Genomic DNA, 19,523 nt, shown 5'->3' with positions numbered 1-19,523 from the left:
CCCTTCTGTAGTGTTTCCCAGCATTTCAGTTTTTTTTGTTCTTTTTTCGTTGTTTTTATTCACTTTCATCAATTGGCACGGATGCATCCTATAAAATGCTCCGCCATGTCTGATTAAGACAAACTGGCCTTCTCTGCCTAACACTTTTGCTGGACCACGCCATCCTTTAAAACCCTGCCTCCGATAATAGATTTGGTCTCCGGTAGCATAATCTTCATCAGCATAAGTTCTGACATTAGACCTGAGAGCTCTCCTAATTCTCTCACTTGACTCAGCTTCCAAAAAGTTTCTCCTTGCACTATGGAGAGCATTTAAATTTTTTCTCACCATGTCACTTGTAGTAGAGGACTCCATAGCAGGTAACTGGTCTGTCAGAATTGAGGGTGTATTTACATTGAAACCGAATACAAGTTTATTTGGACTGTGTCCAGAGTAATTGAGGAGGGCATTTTTTGCACAAATAGCCCATGCCAAGGCAATTTCAGGTTCACACTTCTCATCGTCAATTGTTTTTTTCATTGCCTCAGCAACTATCAAATTATGACGTTCTACAGTACCGTTGCTGAATGGACTTTCTGCGGCAGTAGTACAGGTCTCTATGTTGAGTTTTTCATTCATCTGTCTATAGTGTTCGTTGTTGAATTCACCCCCATTATCACTCAGAAAACGAACAGGAGATCCGAAATAGGTAATCCACATCATAAAGATGTTTTTGATGATCTCCTCCTTCTTCTTTGTTTTGATCAATGTTGCCGCTGAATACCTGGTAGCGGCATCAATGAGATGTAGTATCCACACCTCATTGTGGATGAACTCTTTCAAATCCATGCAAACTGTGTGATTAAATCTATTGCCAAGAGGCAATCCCACAACCGGTCGCAGTGGAGCTTTTTTAAATCTAAGGCAAATTTGACAGTTTTCACAAACCTCCTCAATCGCCTTTATAAATTCCTTGTCATTGAATTTGCCACTTTTTTTAACCAAGGAAACAAGTTTTTCCTTCGAGGCATGAGCAAACTGTCGATGAAGTTTTTCTGCTTTTTTTTTTTTTTCTGTGAAAGAACACTGACCAAAATTCTGAACATGTAATACAATGTTCTTAGTACCACTATGATCCAACAACTTATTTGTTAAGGGGAGACAATAGTGCCCTGAAGTTGTGGTCTTTAGTTCAATACATTTATCAAAAATCCAGCACATATCTTTCCGGAAATCTAGCACTATTCCTGCTGTCTTCATTGATTTGTGACTTAATAGAAGAGGCAAGTCGTTTTTCACAATATCTGCTTCGATATAAACTCTTATACCTCCGAGTGTAACCGGAAATTTAGCAACTTTAATTGCTGTGACAGCCACTCCATCACCAAAACAAAAACTCCGGTCTGAGTTCGTATACTTCACTAGTTGCAGGTCACTTTCATTTAAAGTATCTAAATAAACATCAAGCCACACTTCGCCAGCCAGTGTGCGAGTACAAGCAGAATCCAAGACTGCCATTCCAAATGTTTCCTTTACAAGATTTGAGATTTTTTCATTTGTACTGTTCAAATAAATATTTTCTTGAATGAACAACGTAATGTGTATTTGTTCTGTCGCTTCCGTAAACCTGGGCGTATTTCTAGGACACTCTCTAATTAGATGGTTCGGAGACTGACATTTGTAACACAACAACACGCTTCCACTTCGGTCACATGGATTAGATTGTCCTCGACGAAAACGCCTTTTGTTGTTACCCGGTTTAGAATAATTATAGTTGACGATTTCGGGCTCTGATTTCACTGCCGGTACATTTTCATCACGATAAATGTCACCAAATACTTTCTTTATCGATTCCTTCATGTTTTGATACGTCAAAACAGAACACGTTGTCCGCGCTAATTTTTCGTTCTCTTCCGATATGTTAACCGCGTTCAAAACAAGAAAAGCTTGCACTCCTTCCGGTAGAATAATGTAGAATTTTTTTAATCTTTGGTACAAAAACTCATAACGAACAAGAAAGTCATTTATACTGGTACCTGACGGTCTTTTATAAGTGTAAAATTCCTTAAAAGTCATGTAAGCGCACGTGTGTTCATCCTTTAAATATATGTCATCCAGTTTCTTTATTAAGATCTTCAAGCCATCTCGTCCGCCGATGTCACTTGTTGGCAATTCACGGACACATTCTCTAATATTCGGTGGTAGCGTCAAAAACACTGCTGGCCCTTTTTTTTCCTCAGAAAGATCCGTGAACAACGACCACATTTCAACGTCTTGTTTCCAGTTCTCGTAAACATCCTCCCCCTCCAAAAATGGAGGTTGTTTGTTCGAAGTTGCCATATCCCATATCCGATCTGTCTAGTGCTACAGACAAGCTGTACAAAAAAAAAAATTTTTTTTTTTTTTTTTTTTCGTTTTGTCGCACACAGAGGGATATCTCTGCTACCATTTGTTGAGACACTTGTAGTCTGTCTAAACTGTACGAACGAACTGACTAAACCAAGATGGCCGACTCCTATTTATATCACCACAAGCAAGGGAGGTAACCATGTAACTGAAGCAAGGGAGGTAACCAATGTCTACATTAACAGTGCACACCTCTTCCTCCTCATTCTCATCATCTACGGCTGAACCACTTTTCACATCCTCACAGTTGCTGTCTTGGCAATGTCCACTTGCACTGGTACATTCCAGTTCATGTTTTCTGCAAGTACACCTTAAGGTAATGCATCCTTCCAAACAGTTGCAATAACTCATCTGAATCAGTTCATCTGGAGCTGGAATTTTGTCTGTCATCACTGGAACAAGTTTGCCCCCTTCTACTTTACATCTCCATTCAGATGATGCCATTTAATCACTACATCCATTCCACTCCATAACCTGGTAGTAAGTCCGCTGGGAATGAAATCTTCAGGCAGAGATGGTTGGAGTGAGTTGTTCTGGCGTGACGAACATCTTTGCCTTTGCAACTTTGTTTGCAGAATATATTGCATCGAATCGACGCCATCATTACATTAGCACCATTGGTTTCCACAACACCCTGCATTTGTTTTGGTCGAGAGAATACTATTAAACAGTTTTTCATTGTCTTTTCTTTTTTGATGATTGTAAAGCCGACTTCTTTCCAATCCCGAACACGAATCACATCCTGTAAAGGCACACAGAAACAATAGGTCATTGCAAACTGCTTCACCAAGCACCCGTTTGAGAACCTTAATATTATAGGCGTATGATGTTACCATGTCAGAGCGAAAATAGAGTGCAGTATATTTGGAAACATCTGTCTGAAATAGCAAGAAGACAAGAAGATCTTCAATAAGGTGTATTGGTCTGAAAGCAGACATATTGATGACAGCCTTTGCAATTTCAACATCAGCATCGCCCTCTGCTTTAATAGCATCATATCCTTTCTGCTTCATTTGTTCTATGATCAGCTGGATAAGCGCCTGCTTGTTTGCCCCATTGGACAAGAAGTCGTCCTTTTTCCCAGAAAATATTGTCGCCTCGGTAATGTTCACCTTCTTTACATTCGACTTCGACTGATGCGCACATTCCTTTATATTTGGTTCAACCTCATAACTATCACAGTCGCTTTTCCATAGTTTTCAACAGTGCAATCGAACTGTAGGTGCCCTCCTTATATTTCAGACGGTGAAGAAGAGATCCTCCATCTAGTACGTTGTGCTCTGTGACTGGAATAGGTTGCTGCACTGTATGATTTTATTTTGACATAGTTTCTGATTGCTTCAGCAAATTGTGGTTTGTCCGCATAACATAAGAGACCTTTTCCTTCAAACAAAGACATTGGATGATGACACAGTTCATCGAACATGACATCATCTAACCGAAGATTTCCCATCTGAGAGACTACGAGAAACCTCTGAAAAAAGAGTGCTTGGTCAATGCAACGATCTGCAGACACTTTCATGTTCTTGCTGGATGCTAGATTTTTAGCATTCAAACTCCGTTTGTGAGAGTAGGAAAACACTGATTGTCCATCCATTTTTTGGAACAACGTTTCTTCTGATTTCAAAGAGGTTCTGCACATTGACGTCTTTGTTGACATTAATTCCTGTGATGATGCTGCGTAACGATTCATCAACTGAAAATGGTATAACACTTTAGTTTTTCTGCAACTTTTCCTAGATCTATCTCATCTCTTTTTAACCGAGACGCAGACAACTGCTTCGGTTTTTCCACTTATTACATAACTTGTTTCGGTAAGATGTTGCATGGCAAGGTTGTAAAAAATGACACAGTGGATGACATAGCCCAAACTATTCTTTGGTGCTCAGACATTTCACGTTAGCCCGTATTGGCTTTTGAGCGAGTGCATTAGTGTCTGCTCAATCACATGATCGGAGCAAAGACCATCCCAATATTGGCTGCTAGGTCAGATTACATAAAACCCAGAGTGGAACGTCTGATGTACTTTAGGATAGACATCTTTCAATGCATACATATTTTGGAGATATAGACAAGCCGACTTCAGATAATTTGGATGGCCGCGAATAATGGCAGGCAAGCTGAGATAACACTGAGATGCATCTCCCAAGACCCCATTCGATCAGCTGAAACCAGTGCTCTAGCTATACTTAGCATGTGCTGATAATTTATTTATTGTCTTTGAGGTTCTTGCACATTCATCCTTTTTCTCGGTCTCCACCAACATGGGTTCATCCACGATGATCTTGTCAACAATCTGATGTGTAAGCAACTGATCCACCAGCAGGTGACCACGAAATGCTCGTCATGTGTATGATGGTATTTTCACCATATACTGTCTCCATGATCTCCTTGAGTCCAGTGCCATTCATCAAAGTCCTAATAGCACTCAACACATGAAGATATAGAAAGTGCCAAGCAACAGTAATTGGACTATCATCTGTAACAGCGTTTATAATTTCAGACGCCTTCTAAAATAGGGGTTGATCAAAGGTTATAATAGTCGGCATGTTGTGTTTTGACGATAGCCTGCATAGGTAATCTAGGATGGACAGGATACATGTTTTATCTCCTGGGTTCATTGGAAAAAATTGTACCAAAGATTTTCCCAGTATTTGCAGTCCTCATGCAGCAGTCGCATCATGCCTTGTCAACTGGGTATTCTTTTGTGGAAGCGAAAAGACATTTCTAAAAATATATTCACTTTCCAATCACAGACATCAGGTGTGCATGAAAATGACAGAAATTCTCAGCAACGATTGACATGCTTTGAAAAGTGATAATCTTTAATCTTCGTCATTTCGACAAGTTTCAAGTTGGACGTTTTTTGTCATGATATACTATGACTGACTTGCTTTTCTGGTGTGATAACTGTAATCATTCCCATCCCGTGGAAGGTTCCCTTTCCATCCAATGTTATAATGTTATGATCCACGTTGTCTCCTGCAAACAACAGGAACTGACCAAGAATGTCCATGTCACCACCTAACACATCTGGAGCAAGTGAGCATGTTGTGTTCAATTCAAACCTTTGAACCTCTGGATATGATGAAGCAAATCCCATGGTTGAAAGACTATCAATCAAGAATTGTGATCTATACAAGTTGTGCATTTGCACCCCAACACCAAGCTGCAGAGGTGCAATAACAGTTCTTGGCCGCACTGCTTGAACGACTGACTGTTTGTCTAATGCCAGCAACTTTTCTGGACGTGTCCTTCCCAACAAACAGATATTGCAACAAGAACCATAAATGCCGCTGTTCGTTTCAGTTCTGCAGCTGTTGGACTCAACAGTTGTCTTGATATCAGTTTTGACGAGTTTTACTGTGGTTTGGAGAATTGCTCCTTTATGTGCTTCCTCATCCTGAGGTAAATTGTAGTATTACTGAAGGATATCAGAGGTTTTTTCCCTAATGTCACAATGTTTTTGATGCCACTATGGCCGTCAGTCAGGAATATAAAGTTCCTATATCTACTTAGCAGCTTTTCTTTGAGGTATTTTCTGTACGCCGTGGATTTACTACCATGCAACTATTCTTCCATTTCAGTGACAAGTGACAAATATTGTTAGCTGTTTTTCATCGTTTTCCTCTAGGAACTCACAAACAGGCTCGAATGTCTCATCCTGATCATTGTCCTTCAGTCTTCCACTTTTTTGTTATTTGGTGGATTCAGTTGATGTGAATTGTCTTGAAATATTCCGCATTTTACAGAAGTTGACACTACATGACTTGTGGTAAACACAGTCTGTTGCGTGAAGATCGCTACCAAAATATTCGATCCAACTTTGAAAAGCAGTGGCCCACTCATCCCCTCTGGTTTTGCAAAGGACCGATATAGTTTGAACTGATGCATCTCTCTTCACATGGACAATCCTTTCATCACTTTTTCGTTTTGGGTCTTTTTTCCTAGTAATAGTTACAATAAGCAAATAATAAGCAATGTGTTCTATTGCCATATAGTCCCAGAGAGAGACAAGCACTCCTTTTCACTAGTCGATAGAATCACTCTTGCTGGAGACAATAGTAATGTTCTTTTGATTGATGTAGTTTACCCAAGCCGGATTTTCACACCTCTTTCGATACTTTCACAGTTAATTCCTTTGGCTCGTTTTTTCTCGAATCACCACGGTCTCTTCACCGTTAAAATCTTGTTCACATAAATGACAGGTTTCTCCATTGGCTGAATTCATATTTTACTCTGAAAATATATGTAATCAATGTATTAGTTTAGAATGAGTTGAGTTGAGTGCAACAATGTGGAGTGGAGAAAAAAAACAGAACAAGCTCCTCTTATTTCCAAGGGGTCCAGGTTTTAATAGCAAAATCACATCATATAACCTGTGATCCATACCGAAATTACTGCACTTTTTTTGTCCCACTCTGTAGAAGTGGCTGAGGGAAGACGTAGGAGTAACCATAGATATGGTATAAGGATAAGGGGAGATTCAATATCATTGGCAACTATTTCATGTGAAAGATTTACCCTGAAAACATGGGTAAAAATGCAAGATTTATTGATTTATCATGAAAACTGACCGAGTTAAAGATTTAAAACATAAGGGAAAATGACTCATGAGTACAAAATTGTCTAACTTCGAAATTAGAAACTTTCCCATGTTCGAATCTTGTCCAACATTCAATACAGCATAAAACTGCAAACCAAACATTTCTGCTGATGACACTACCACTTATGGTAGCACATCTAAGACAGTAAACGACCAACTTCTCTCCGATTCTCTCTCCTCTGATCTTGAGCACGTGGTACAATGGGGAAAGGAGTGGCTGGTTACTTTTAATGCATCTAAAACCAAGTTTCTCTCTTTACATCATTTACATTCTGATCCACATCTGGCATCAATTAAAATAAATGGCTCTCGTCTTCAGGAGGCCTCAAGTTTTGACAAGCTTCTGGGCTTGACTGTTACTCCGGATCTTAAATGGAACATGTACATCAAATCTGTTGCCAAGGCCGCTGGAAAAATGGTGGGATCTTCCATCGATCCAGTAGATATCTCACTGCTGATGCAATTCTCTATCTATATAAGAGCCAGGTACGTCCAAGGATGGAATACTGTTGCCACATCTGAGCAGGAGCTACTAGAAAGGACTTGTCCTGCTTTGATAGAGTTAAAAATAGACTTCGTAGCCTCGTAGGAGATGTCCTTTTCTCTTCCCTGCAACCTCTATCTCACAGAAGAGATGTTGCGAGTTTGTCTCTGATGTATCGTTATTTTCATGGAAAGTGTTCGACTGAGCTTCATTCTATGGTCCCCCCTCACCAAACTTTCGCAAGAAACACTCGTCTAGCTAAAAACACTATCAATAATTCCCCCACTCTTTATTTGTACCTAAACCTAAACGTAGATTCCATGAACAAAGCTTCTTTTTTAGAACTGCACGCCTGTGGAATTGTCTTCCGTTTTCCTGCTTTCCAGCTGACTACAATATGGTTGTCTTCAAGTCTAACGTAAACAAGTTCTTGATGAGCCGTTCCATATAAGTTAACAAATTTACCGAATTTCCATTACTAATGATTACTATATTGTCCAATTTCTACTGTACCCTTATCCTCGAGTGGCTTCCTGGCCTAGATAATGTGGTGATGCCTGTGTGAAAAAATTTAAAAAAAAATCTTGCAATTTTTTGTGGTATTTTTGGCGTTATATTACTTGAACATAGGTCAAACATTTTAATTCAATTTGAGCCCAAAACAATAAATGTTAAGGGGTAAAAATTGGGGTCAAAGTTAAAAAATTTTTACCTTTGCGGTCTCTACAAACTTTTCTCTATGGTAGTTTAGGAAGCCTATTATATAGAAAGGCATCACCGTACAAATTCACACTTTTTAATATATAGATATGCACATAAAGTTATGAACAGTACATAAAGATCGAGCAAAGCCAGGCGGAACTGCTAGTCGGTCTACAGACTCGAGATTTGACATCAGGGTTATTGAGATTTGGGAAAATCGTTTCAATCGGTTTTCGGCCAGAAATTTGGCTGTCGAGAGGGTCAAAGTTCAACGATTTGATCTTTAAGAACTCTGCCAAACTCCTCCATCAACTTTGGGTCTAAACACTTGAAATTTTAAATGTTGCTTACTTAGACATGGATCTAACTTTTTAATTTCATTTGAGCCCTAAAAAATAAATATTAAGGGTTCAAAATTGGAGTCAAAGTAAAAAAATATTTGACCAATGCCACCTCTACCAAATTACTCAACCAATTTCTGGCCTAAACATTTGACATTTTATATAAAGAGTATTCAGAGATTGTGCAAACTTTCTAATCGGTTTGAGTCGAAAATTTGAGCTGCTAAGGGGTCAAAGTTCAAAATATTTTATCTTTGCAGTGTCTAGCAAGTTAATGAGCGAATTTCCGGTCTAAATATTTGAAAATGTAAATAATGGGTATTCAGACATGCGGCAAGCATTTTAATATTTTTTGGGGAACATATTTGTCTGCAAAAAGGATCAAAGTTGAAAGAGTTGACCGTTGACAGTTTTACCAAATTCCTTCGCTAATTTTGGGTCTAAAAACGAAATTTTAGATGTAGGTAACTTGGACATGGCTCAAACATTTTATTTTGATTTGAAACTAAAACAATAAATGTTAAGGGGTCAAAATTAGGGTCAAAGTTTTAAAAAATTTACCTCTTCTGTCTCTACGAAATTACTCAGACAAATTTTGGTCTAAACATTTGAAATTTTACATAAAAGTATATTCTGCCATAGGGAAAGTTATGAACTGTACAAAGGGCCCGAGCAAATCCAGGCATAAATGCAAGTAGTAAATAAGGTTTGTGTTGAGAGTAATAGTGAATTAATAGCAAATAATTTTGGGTTTGAGATTAATAGTGAATTAAGAGTAAATAAGTTTGAAGTTTATAGTAATAAATTAATAGCAAATAATTTTGGTTTTGATATTAATAGTGAATTATAAGTAAATAAGTTTGGATTTGAGAACATTAGTAAATTAATAGCAAATAGTTTTTGGTTTGAGATTAATATTGAATTAATAGTAAATAAGTTTGTAGTTGAGAAAATAGTAAATTAATAGCAATTGATATTGGGGTTGAGATTAATAGCGTATTAATAGTAAATAAGTTTGTAGTTGAGAAAATAGTAAATTAATAGCAATTGATATTGGGGTTGAGATTAATAGCGTATTAATAGTAAATAAGTTTGTAGTTGGAAAAAAAAAATTAATAGCAAATAATTTTGACTTTGAGATTAATAGTGAAGTAATTGTAAATAAGTTTGGAGTTGAAAAATAGTAAATTAATTGCAAATAATTTTGGGTTTGAGATTAATAGTGAATCTATCTATCTATCTATAAAGTGAAAATATCTGCGTGTGTGTGTGTGTGTGTGTGTGTGTGTGTGTGTGTCTGTGTACATTTCTCTACCAAATAACTCCAACAATTTTCGGTCTACAGACTCGAGATTTGACATAAGGAGTATTGAGATTTGGGAAAATCGTTTCAATTGGTTTTTGACCAGAAATTTGGCTGTCGAGGGGTCAAAGTACAATGATTGAACCTTTGAAAACTCTACCAAATGTTATGTTAGAAGGCTACAAAAAGCATTGTTGATGACGAACAGCCATCTTTTGTGTGAGGATAGATTGTTATTCCAACACGATAGTACTGCAATCTACGCTATAGACCTTGACCTTTCTGCAAGAAAATGGGACCCATATCTTGGAACATCCTGCATGCTCACCGCACTTGAAGCCAATTAAAAAAGTTTGGGGATGGATGACAAGAGATGTTTATCAAAACGGCAAACAATATTCAAGAAAAAATGAACTTCATGAAGCTATCGTCAGAAGCTGGAGCAACATCCCCTGCATCTTAATGGAAACATTATTTCTAGCATGCCCCAAAGAATGTTTGAAGTCATCAAAACCAGTGGAGGTTGAACTCATTATTAAATTTGGTTGCTGAATGCTTTCATACACTTTTAGTACAATTTTGTAGAATTTATATCCGTGGTTTTATAATTTGGATCAAGTGTAACATGCCTTATTTTATAAAAATGTAAATTTCTGAATTAAATATTTGGAATGTAGCTTTTTCCATAATTTTTGGATCAAGGGTGTGGATCTATGTATGTATGCATGTATATATATATATATATATATATATATATATATATATATATATGTTAGACTTACCATTTTTATTTCACATCGAGTTGATTAAAAAAAATTCAGGAATTGTGACATTTTTGATATTTTTCTTGCAAATAAGTTTCGTTATTTCAACATTATTATTATTATTATTATTATTATTATTATTATTATTATTATTATTATTATTATTATTAAGAGAAGATTTACACTGGTGGTATGAAAATTTGGAACTTTGTTGGAAAAAGTGTTGCGTTTTGGCAGAACAACCTTTTCCGGAAGAATCAGTCTCAGCTGTATAAAGAATTAAATGGTAGTAAATAGGCGGGAAATAACAATACTCCAAATGCAAAAGATGCAAGGAAGTTCTGGAGTATGATTTGGTCTGTCAAAGGGCGGTATAATAAGAAGGCTAGCTGAGATAACCATCGATGACGTTAAGGCTGGCATATGAAGGATGACAAACTGAAAGACACCTGGTCCAGATGGAGTGATGGGCTTCTGGTTTAAATAGTTTCCATGCCTTTATCCACCTATAGCGCTGCCCTGAAAAGGATCGTAGAGTCGGGAGATTCCCCTGATTGGCTTGTGAAGGGAAGAACAACACTGATTAGGAAAGATCCTGCAAAGGGAACAGATGCCAATAATTATAGACCGATTACATGTCTGCCACTGATGTGGAAACTGTTGACTGGAATATTTGCAGAAAAAAATTATAAACATCTTGAGAGTAATAGTGTTTTTCCTGACGAACAGAAGGGGTGTCAGAAAGGCTCGAGAGGTACCAAAGAGCAACTATTAATTGATAAAGCATTAATGCAGGATGCGAAGAAGACGAAGAGGAATCTGAGCGTAGTATGGATCGATTACAGAAAGGCTTATGACATGGTTCCTCATTCATGGATACCTAAAACACTATTGATGATGAAGGTTGCTGAGAATGTGGTAGGGCTTTTGGAGACAAGTGTGGCTCAATGGAAAACGGTGCTGACAGCAAACAGAGAGGAGATAGGGCAGGTTGGCATTAAACGTGGACTATTTCAAGGAGATTCGTTATCACCACTTCTTTTTGTAATGATTATGATGCCTCTTGAAGAGAGAAAAACTGGGGTATAACTTGTGATCTGGTGACAGACGCCTCAACCATCCACTGTTTATGGGTGATTTGAAAATATTCGGTAGAAATGAAAAGGAAAGAACTTGTGGGGACATACTCAGAGGACACTGAGATGGAGTTTAGGATTAGTAAATGTGCGGTGCTGGTGATGAAAAAAGGAGTAAAGGTTCATTCGAATGGAATAGTGTAGCCAAATGGAGAAATCATGAAAGAAATAGAAGATACAGGATATAAGTATTTGGGAATGTTGCAGGGTGTAGGCATCACGAGCAGAGAAATGAAGGAGAAAGTCAGGAAGGAGTATCTTAAAAGAGTGAAACTAATTGCAAAGTCGAAACTGTATGGAGGAAACCTAATGAAAGCAGTGAATGCATAGGCAGTCAGTGTTTTAAGATACAGTGCGGGAATTTTAGAATGGTCTGACAAGGATATATTGGGAGGTGTGTAAGAGGGTTGGGGTGAAGTTTGCTGGAAAATAGTTTGAGGAGGTGCCTGATGAAGTGAGAACAAGTGAGGATGGCAAAGTAGAGGTATGGTTGGACGAAAGTGTCATAACGACCAAACAATTGGAACATAATCGTCTGGATTTGGTCGTCATTGACAAGGTCTCAAAAAACTGGCAATACTCTGGGACAGGAATGTGAGAGAGAAGGAGAACGAGAAGTGGAGCAATTATGCTCCATTGGCCTTAGAGATAAGGCGTATACACGGGGTTAAAACACAAATAATCCCGGTCGTAGTAGGTACGCTAGGAGTAGTATCAAGTCGTCTGGAAGGACAATTGAAAAAACTACAAATCCCCGATGTTTTAAGTGGCCTTCAAACCTCTGCAATCATAGGTACCACCAACATCCTAAAGAAAACCCTTGATCTTTGAAACTCCTGGTTTGAAGCCGGGATTAAGGGAAATCCTCTGGAAATGAATCTCATCCCTTTCCAGAGAGACGTTGATAAACGAAATCAGAATTGTTATTATTATTATTATTATTATTATTATTATTGGCTCACAAGGAGCTTTCACACAAGTCATAAAGGATCTCTCATTGAGAACAACCCGTGGTGTTCCCTGGAAGCTGAGTGACAACAAGTCTCCCCAGATTTGAGTTACAATAAGCCTACCCAAGGTTTCAGTTCTCTTGGCATTGTCCACCGGAGGTCTGGTCAGCGCTCTTTCCTCGATCTTTCCATCCTCTACGACCCTTCTCAGCTATTTGGCATCATTCTTTTTTTGGGGGGGGGTAGATAATGGGATTATTATTATTATTATTATTATTATTATTATTATTATTATTATTATTATTAACGACGACTCTGAGAAAAGAGTAATCACTCTTACTCTCAATGCTCACCAAGGCATAAAGAAATATTGGAGAGTTGTTAAAACACCATAAAGTGATGAGAGACGATATGAATAGATAAGCTAAGAGAGATATGGATGTTCAGTTAATTGAAAATTAAAACTAATTATAATAATTAAAACAATTCTTCAACAAACATAACTTAATCTCAGAACTAAAGCATATATTTTGTGTATATAAGATACATTGTGGAAACAAATGTTGATGAACTCACATTTAGTACAATAATAGATTTATATTGTGATTATTTGAAAAACTTGTATCGAATGACTTTGAGAGGTGCGACTTTTCAATATCTCATCAGAATATCTATAGGAAATAAGATATTTGTATTCTTAGAGTGATTGGCAGATACCATTACTTAATAGTTTATATATTCTTATTCATATTTTTTTTTTATATAATTTTATAATCGATACTAAAATAGAGGAAGCCGACAAACAGTGTGATATGTCGGTTGACCTCGACTGTAGAACGTATCGCGTCTATACGTATTTTTGGAGAATTATATACGTATTGATTCTCACACTAGTATTCTTATTTTTCCCCAGAAAACTAGATAGCCATGTCCATTGATCACAACTAAATCATAAATAAATCTTCTATATTCTAGTAGATTTAAAATTAGCGACGCCAAACGGAAATAGCGTATATGCATGTAAACGTCATATCAAGATTGAAGTAAAGCCAAACAAAGGAAGAAATTTGATGGAATTCAAATGGATTTTTCCATGACAAAAAATCAATAAAATTTTGAATTCTATCAATTGTTTAAATGTGTACGTCGTATCTAAAGCAATTCACTTTCATGTAACAACAATGTCGAAAAAAGTCGACACGAGTTTTATTTCATTATTGTTAGTGTAGGGCGCCTCGCCTAAAGAATTTCGGATTCGATCGAAACATACATGAATCCGATTGTATAGAGAATTTAATGAAAAAACAGCCGAATCGTTGGCACAAGTTTCCCAGGATCTTGCTCCTTTTTCGATTCGTTATCTTAAATCGAAACGTACCGTAGAAAGTACATGTATTATATTCAGCTTCATTTTAAAAAAGAATCCTATTTTTGTTGTGATGCCAGACGTTAACTCGCTATCTTATACATTCCAACTGAGAGGTGTTCTTAACAATCTAAACGTCCTTTTAAATGCAGTTGTGTGGATCTCTATTGCACTTGGTTCATCGAATATATTTTCCCAGTAGTTTTTGAAATTCTTTTTCATGAGTGCGGGTGCTTCTATAATTACACGAGTGAGGAAGATCTTAAGATTCCATTTTTTTTTCATGACGTACATTAATGCCATTGGTATTTCGTTTTTTTTTTCCCCCAATATATATATATATATACCTGTATGTCATTGTGGTAGTGGGGTTGGTTGGTTAAATTGCTGAAGGAGTTTACATCTACTATGTGGTTATATCCCAGTCTAGCAGCAATTGTTATTGCTGGACTCATTCGTATCCTCACTATCTTTCTTCTCTATCTTTGATATATATATATATATATATATATATATATATATATATGATATATATATATATATATGTATATCTTATTATAAATTTTCCTAATGTGTGTGTATGTGTGTGTGTGTGTGCGTGTGTGACGCGGTTTATCTTAGCCTACAGGCAACCCACCCAGGCAAGTTTGGTACCGAAATGAAGTTTATGACCCAGCGGATGTTTTAGTGATATTTATATACATGTTTGGTGTATGGAAATGCAAAAAAAAAAAAAATAAAAAATGCAAAAAAATAACGATTTACTAAACAGCGTTATTATCTCCCTTAGTTCGATTTACTGTGTGTGTGTGTGTGTGTGTGTGTGTGTGTGACACAGTTTATCTCAGCCTACAAGCAACCCACCCAGGCAAGTTAGGTACCGAAATTAAGCTTATGACCCAGCGGATGTTTTAGTGATATTTATATTCATGTTTGGTGTATGGAAATGCAACCCCCCAAAAGAAAATGCAAAAAAATAACGATTTACTAAACAACGTTTTATTTACTGGATATTTTTCCGGTACAAGGACTCAAGTTTGCCTAGCTGGGCAAACTTAGGGTCTTGTATAGGTAAAATTATAGAAGAATAAAAGGCCAATCAAATGAGGTATAGTTTGTTTAAACAGTTACATTAAATTTAGCTTAAATTTGCTGTTTTCCAAAAAATTACAAGTGCGGACTTTCTTTTTGCCGCCTGTGTATATACTAGCAGGTCGACCCGACGTTGTTCGGATTTGAACAGTGATTAACGAATGTTTTACACTGTAATATTTTTATTGTAATCAAAATCAGTGAAATCGCCCATTGATTGCCTGCTCTAATTGGGGACCCATCACGGTGCACATGGAAGAAGCTTCACATGCATCTCGCAGTGACTTAGTTTACAATAGATTGTAGTCTACATTGCACTGTAGAGACCCTATTTTATAAAAATATTTTTATAATATACCGGCTAGAGTTAAAAGTCACGTATACTGTTTCAATTGCGCTCTAAACAGAAAAATTCATTTCAAATGGGCCCCTGTCATATCAAAGAACTTACTATTAATTTTATCTTTCTGGCCTTACTAGCTGTGTGCCTCTGTCATATCAAAGAACCTAGTGTTAATTTTATATGTTAGGCCTTTCGGCTTGTGTGGTAATAAAACTTCTCAAATGCACTTGTGATGTTAGGCTGTATAAGGTGTTAACTTTGGTCAAAATCTCTTGTTTCTTCTTTCATCGGATTATTATATTTGTGTGAAATTGCCTGTCAGTGTGTGTCTGTGTGTGTACATTTCCCTACCAAATTACTCCATCAATTTTTTGTCTAAAAGCTCGAGATCTGATATAAGGGTATTGAGATTTGGGAAAATCTTTGTAATTGATTTTCGGCTAGAAATTTTGCTGTCAAGGGGTCAAAGTTCAACGATTTGACCTTTGAAAACTCTACCAAACTTCTCTGCCAATTTTGGGGCTAAACACTTGAAATTTTAGATGTAGGTTCCTTGGACATGGATCAATCTTTTTAATTTGATTTGAGCTCAAAATAATAAATGTTAAGGGGTCAAAATCGGTGTCAAAGATAAAAAAAAAATAACTTCTCAGCTAATTTTTGGTCTAAACATTTGAAATTTTACATAAAGGGTATTCAGACATGCAGCAAGCTTTTTACTCAGTTTTTGGGCGAAAATTTGGCAGCCAAGAGGTCAAAGTTGAAAGAGTTGAGCTTTGCAGACTCTACCAAACTCATCCGCTAATTTTGTGTCGCAACACTTGAAATTTTAGATGTGGGTTACCTGGACATGAGTCAAACTTTTTAGTATATACATATGCACATAAAGTTACGAACAGTACATAGGGCCTGAACAAAGCTGGGCTGAACTGCTTTATATATATATATATATATATATATATATATATATGTTATCAAGAAGTAACTTTGTTTGTGTGTTGTAGTTCGTTCTCTATAGACTCCAAAACGGCTGTGTCGATTTTTATTACCTTTCATGCGAGAGTACAGTATGTGCTTGGCAGTGTTCTTAACTAGATTTTGTATCGGAATGTCTTTGATAAGTATGAGTAATCGATAATCGAAAAAATTCGATGAAATAAGGAACAGCCAATTTTGCCTAAAGTTAATGCCTTATAAAGTTTAACAGTGCATTCAGGAATTTTTATTACCACACAAGCAGAAAGACTCGGCATATAAAATTAACGGTATGCTCTTTAATATGATATATGCTCGTTTGAAATAAATGTTTCTGTTTAGAGCATAACTGAACCATGATACTTAACTTTTGCATGTGAAACTTTAATCGAAGTTATTACATAAATATTTTTTTTATAAAATCAACAGTGTAAACTAGAAAGTGTTGTGGACTAAGTCACTGCAGGGATGTTTGAAAAATGATGGATTTTACCGATTTCGATGAGAATATCATATGGAAGGGTGAAACATTTGTGGATCCTCATTTATTCCTGAACAATGTTCAGTCGCTTTGTTGGTATATTTATTCTCAGATGATATCCTTTAGAGTGCAAACAAGGATTAAATCAGCCTTAGCAAACCGCGTGTGGGAGCTAAAAGAAAAGAGGGCACCTTTTACCATTAAATAGAGAAAAATGGAACACAACCCCTCATACTTCCCAAAATTGAAACAATGCTCACTTTGCAATGTTGAGAAGGACCATATTCTACAGTAAATTCATGATTCAGGAAAAAGCTGTTTAAATGTGCGAAGGGAATGCATACAGAAGGAGATCATTGTATATAAACTGGGACAGTAAAAAAAGACAAAACCTAAATTCAAGAATTTTTTCCTTTGTATTTTATTATTCTGAATAGCTTAAAAATAGAGGAATTATAAGTATTTTTTATTTTAACTAGCTACAAAGTAGAGGACCATAATTGTAAGGTTTCTATTAGTATAGTGTACTATTTCTTTAAGCTAGATACCCCCACCAAAAAAAACAAAACAAAAAGTACATTTAAATTTTTAAAATAAATTTTTAAATATAAATTTTTTTATTTTGATTTAAAAATCGATTTAAAATTTTGAATTCAATTTTAAATTTAATTTTAAATTTGGAGTTAATATTAATTTTAATTTCAAATTTAATAGATTTGTCCAATCTGATGGATTAGTTTTTTAGAAGAAAATTTCGAAGAATATAATTAAAATTTATATAAGATAGGTTGCTTCAAACTATTTAAAAGAAATTTACACTTGACCCACATTAAATAAGGCGGTTGAAGTAAAGTATAAACATGTGTTATATAGTACATATAGAAAAACAATAAAGTTAAATAAAAATGAAAATAAAATAATTATTATCCATTTGAAGCAGACCTAAGGCATTTACAAAGTTATCTCCCTTAGACTCGTTTTGAAATTGAGTTAGGATAAAAACAATTTCATTAAAGACTGGAAAATATTTAAAATTAATGAATTTAATAAACCATATTTTTTTCATGGATGACACGATAAATAGTTCACATATTTTAGAATTATAAATAACAGAAATATTTAAATATGTACAAGTTATTTTTTGTTGATTTTCTTTTCTTTTGTTTAGCGTCCAAAATATTAAACGGACATTTTTAAAAACTTAATCATTTAAAATTTAAGATTGTTTTAGAAAACGAGATTTGCACGAGATCTTGCCATGTATGTGTATATTTCCAATTCCGTTTATAAAACAGATGAATATCGGCTGAAGAAAGCTTGATATTGGGGTCTAAAACGATCCCTTATTATCAGGTTTGATGCCGATGACTTATCCCATTTAAACTTTCTGAAAATAAAAACATAAATAATACGCTTTTATTTTTTGGATTTTTCCTTATAATAGAGTACTCTGCTGGAATGCTTTTTTCGAAATAATATTTATATATACAGTGTATCACAAAAGTGAGTACACACCCCACATTTCTTCAAATATTTAAGTATCTCTCTTCATGGGAGAGCACTGAAAAAATGATTTTTTGACACAATGAAAAGCAGTCAATCTGCAGCATATATAACAGAGTTAATTTATTTTTCCCTCAAAATTTATGTAATAAAATAGCTTAATATTGTCGCCACTATTGCAAAAATTATGTGTTTTTATAAATTCATTCATGCATTCTTTTAGATTTTTAAAATTTAATTTAGTGAAGTGATCGTAAACATTATGACCCTAAGATTTTACTTAATTTTTATCTTAATAACCCGTAACTACATTGTCCAAAGTTGATTTGAAAAACAAACGTAAAATCAAGCGACTCTACCGCAGTGAAAAAAAGTAGCTGGATTTCACATTCTTTTTTCCAAGTTTCAAATAGCATATGGTTCTTCTAAAGTGTCTTCACGTCCGGATAGCATTTTTGAAATTCATAAACTGTGACAATCATTCTTTAGTGGAATGTATTCCAATTCCTGCTGTAGCTGTTCGTTTGAACCTGAAATCATAAAAATTGGCCAGTCATCTCATAAGAAGCATCACAATAACATACTGAATTCTCAAGAGTCTACAACAATTTTAAATGCTTGAACAAAAAAGTCTGGTAATTTATTGAAAGCACCTCGTATGCATATAATGCATTCATAAACTGCTTAATCGGTCAATATAAATTATCGTGTCATAATATGTATTATATTTAGTTTAATTTTGTTTGGGGCAAAAAAGAGGAGAGAACCCCTTTGTTAACATCAAGATACATCCGATTTTTGTGGAATTTCAACATAATTTAATATTTCCCAATTTCAATTTTTTTAGAGTATTTAAAGTGTAAAATACGAGCACAACTTTTCATTTATAATTTAAAATATTTCATATTTGCATTGAATGTGTTCCATATCTTTATACACCAAGTATAATCATTTGCTAAATCAGAACTTCTTAAGTCCTCTTAAGCATTAATTTGTAGAAATCCTAGACTCTTGAGAATTCAGTATGTTATTGCTATATATATTATGAGATGACTGACTAAATTTTATGATTTCAGGTTCAAATGAACAGCT

General features: G+C 35.5%; 1 protein-coding gene across 1 annotated transcript; it reads right to left on the bottom strand.

Annotated features, from left to right (window-relative positions):
* Positions 1–2,355: 2,355 nt before the first annotated feature.
* Positions 2,356–7,921, bottom strand: LOC145254885 (uncharacterized). The gene is made up of 2 exons (XM_080113799.1): positions 5,957–7,921; positions 2,356–5,628 (listed from the first exon to the last, which is right to left on the bottom strand). Exon 2 carries the CDS (start codon positions 2,827–2,829, stop codon positions 2,452–2,454), a length of 378 nt encoding a protein of 125 aa, XP_079969925.1. The 5' UTR covers positions 2,830–5,628; positions 5,957–7,921; the 3' UTR covers positions 2,356–2,451.
* Positions 7,922–19,523: the final 11,602 nt, after the last annotated feature.

This window comes from Euprymna scolopes, chromosome 30, assembly GCF_053919585.1.
Source record: "Euprymna scolopes isolate OS-2025 chromosome 30, ASM5391958v1, whole genome shotgun sequence".
Classification (NCBI taxonomy): domain Eukaryota; kingdom Metazoa; phylum Mollusca; class Cephalopoda; order Sepiida; family Sepiolidae; genus Euprymna; species Euprymna scolopes.
Note: the sequence above shows the minus strand (reverse complement) of the source record. Positions and strands in the feature narration are given on the sequence as shown.

Bases quoted from the DNA above. Each gene is read 5' to 3' on its own strand.
- LOC145254885 (XM_080113799.1), bottom strand. From the start codon at position 2,829: ATGGCATCATCTGAATGGAGATGTAAAGTAGAAGGGGGCAAACTTGTT.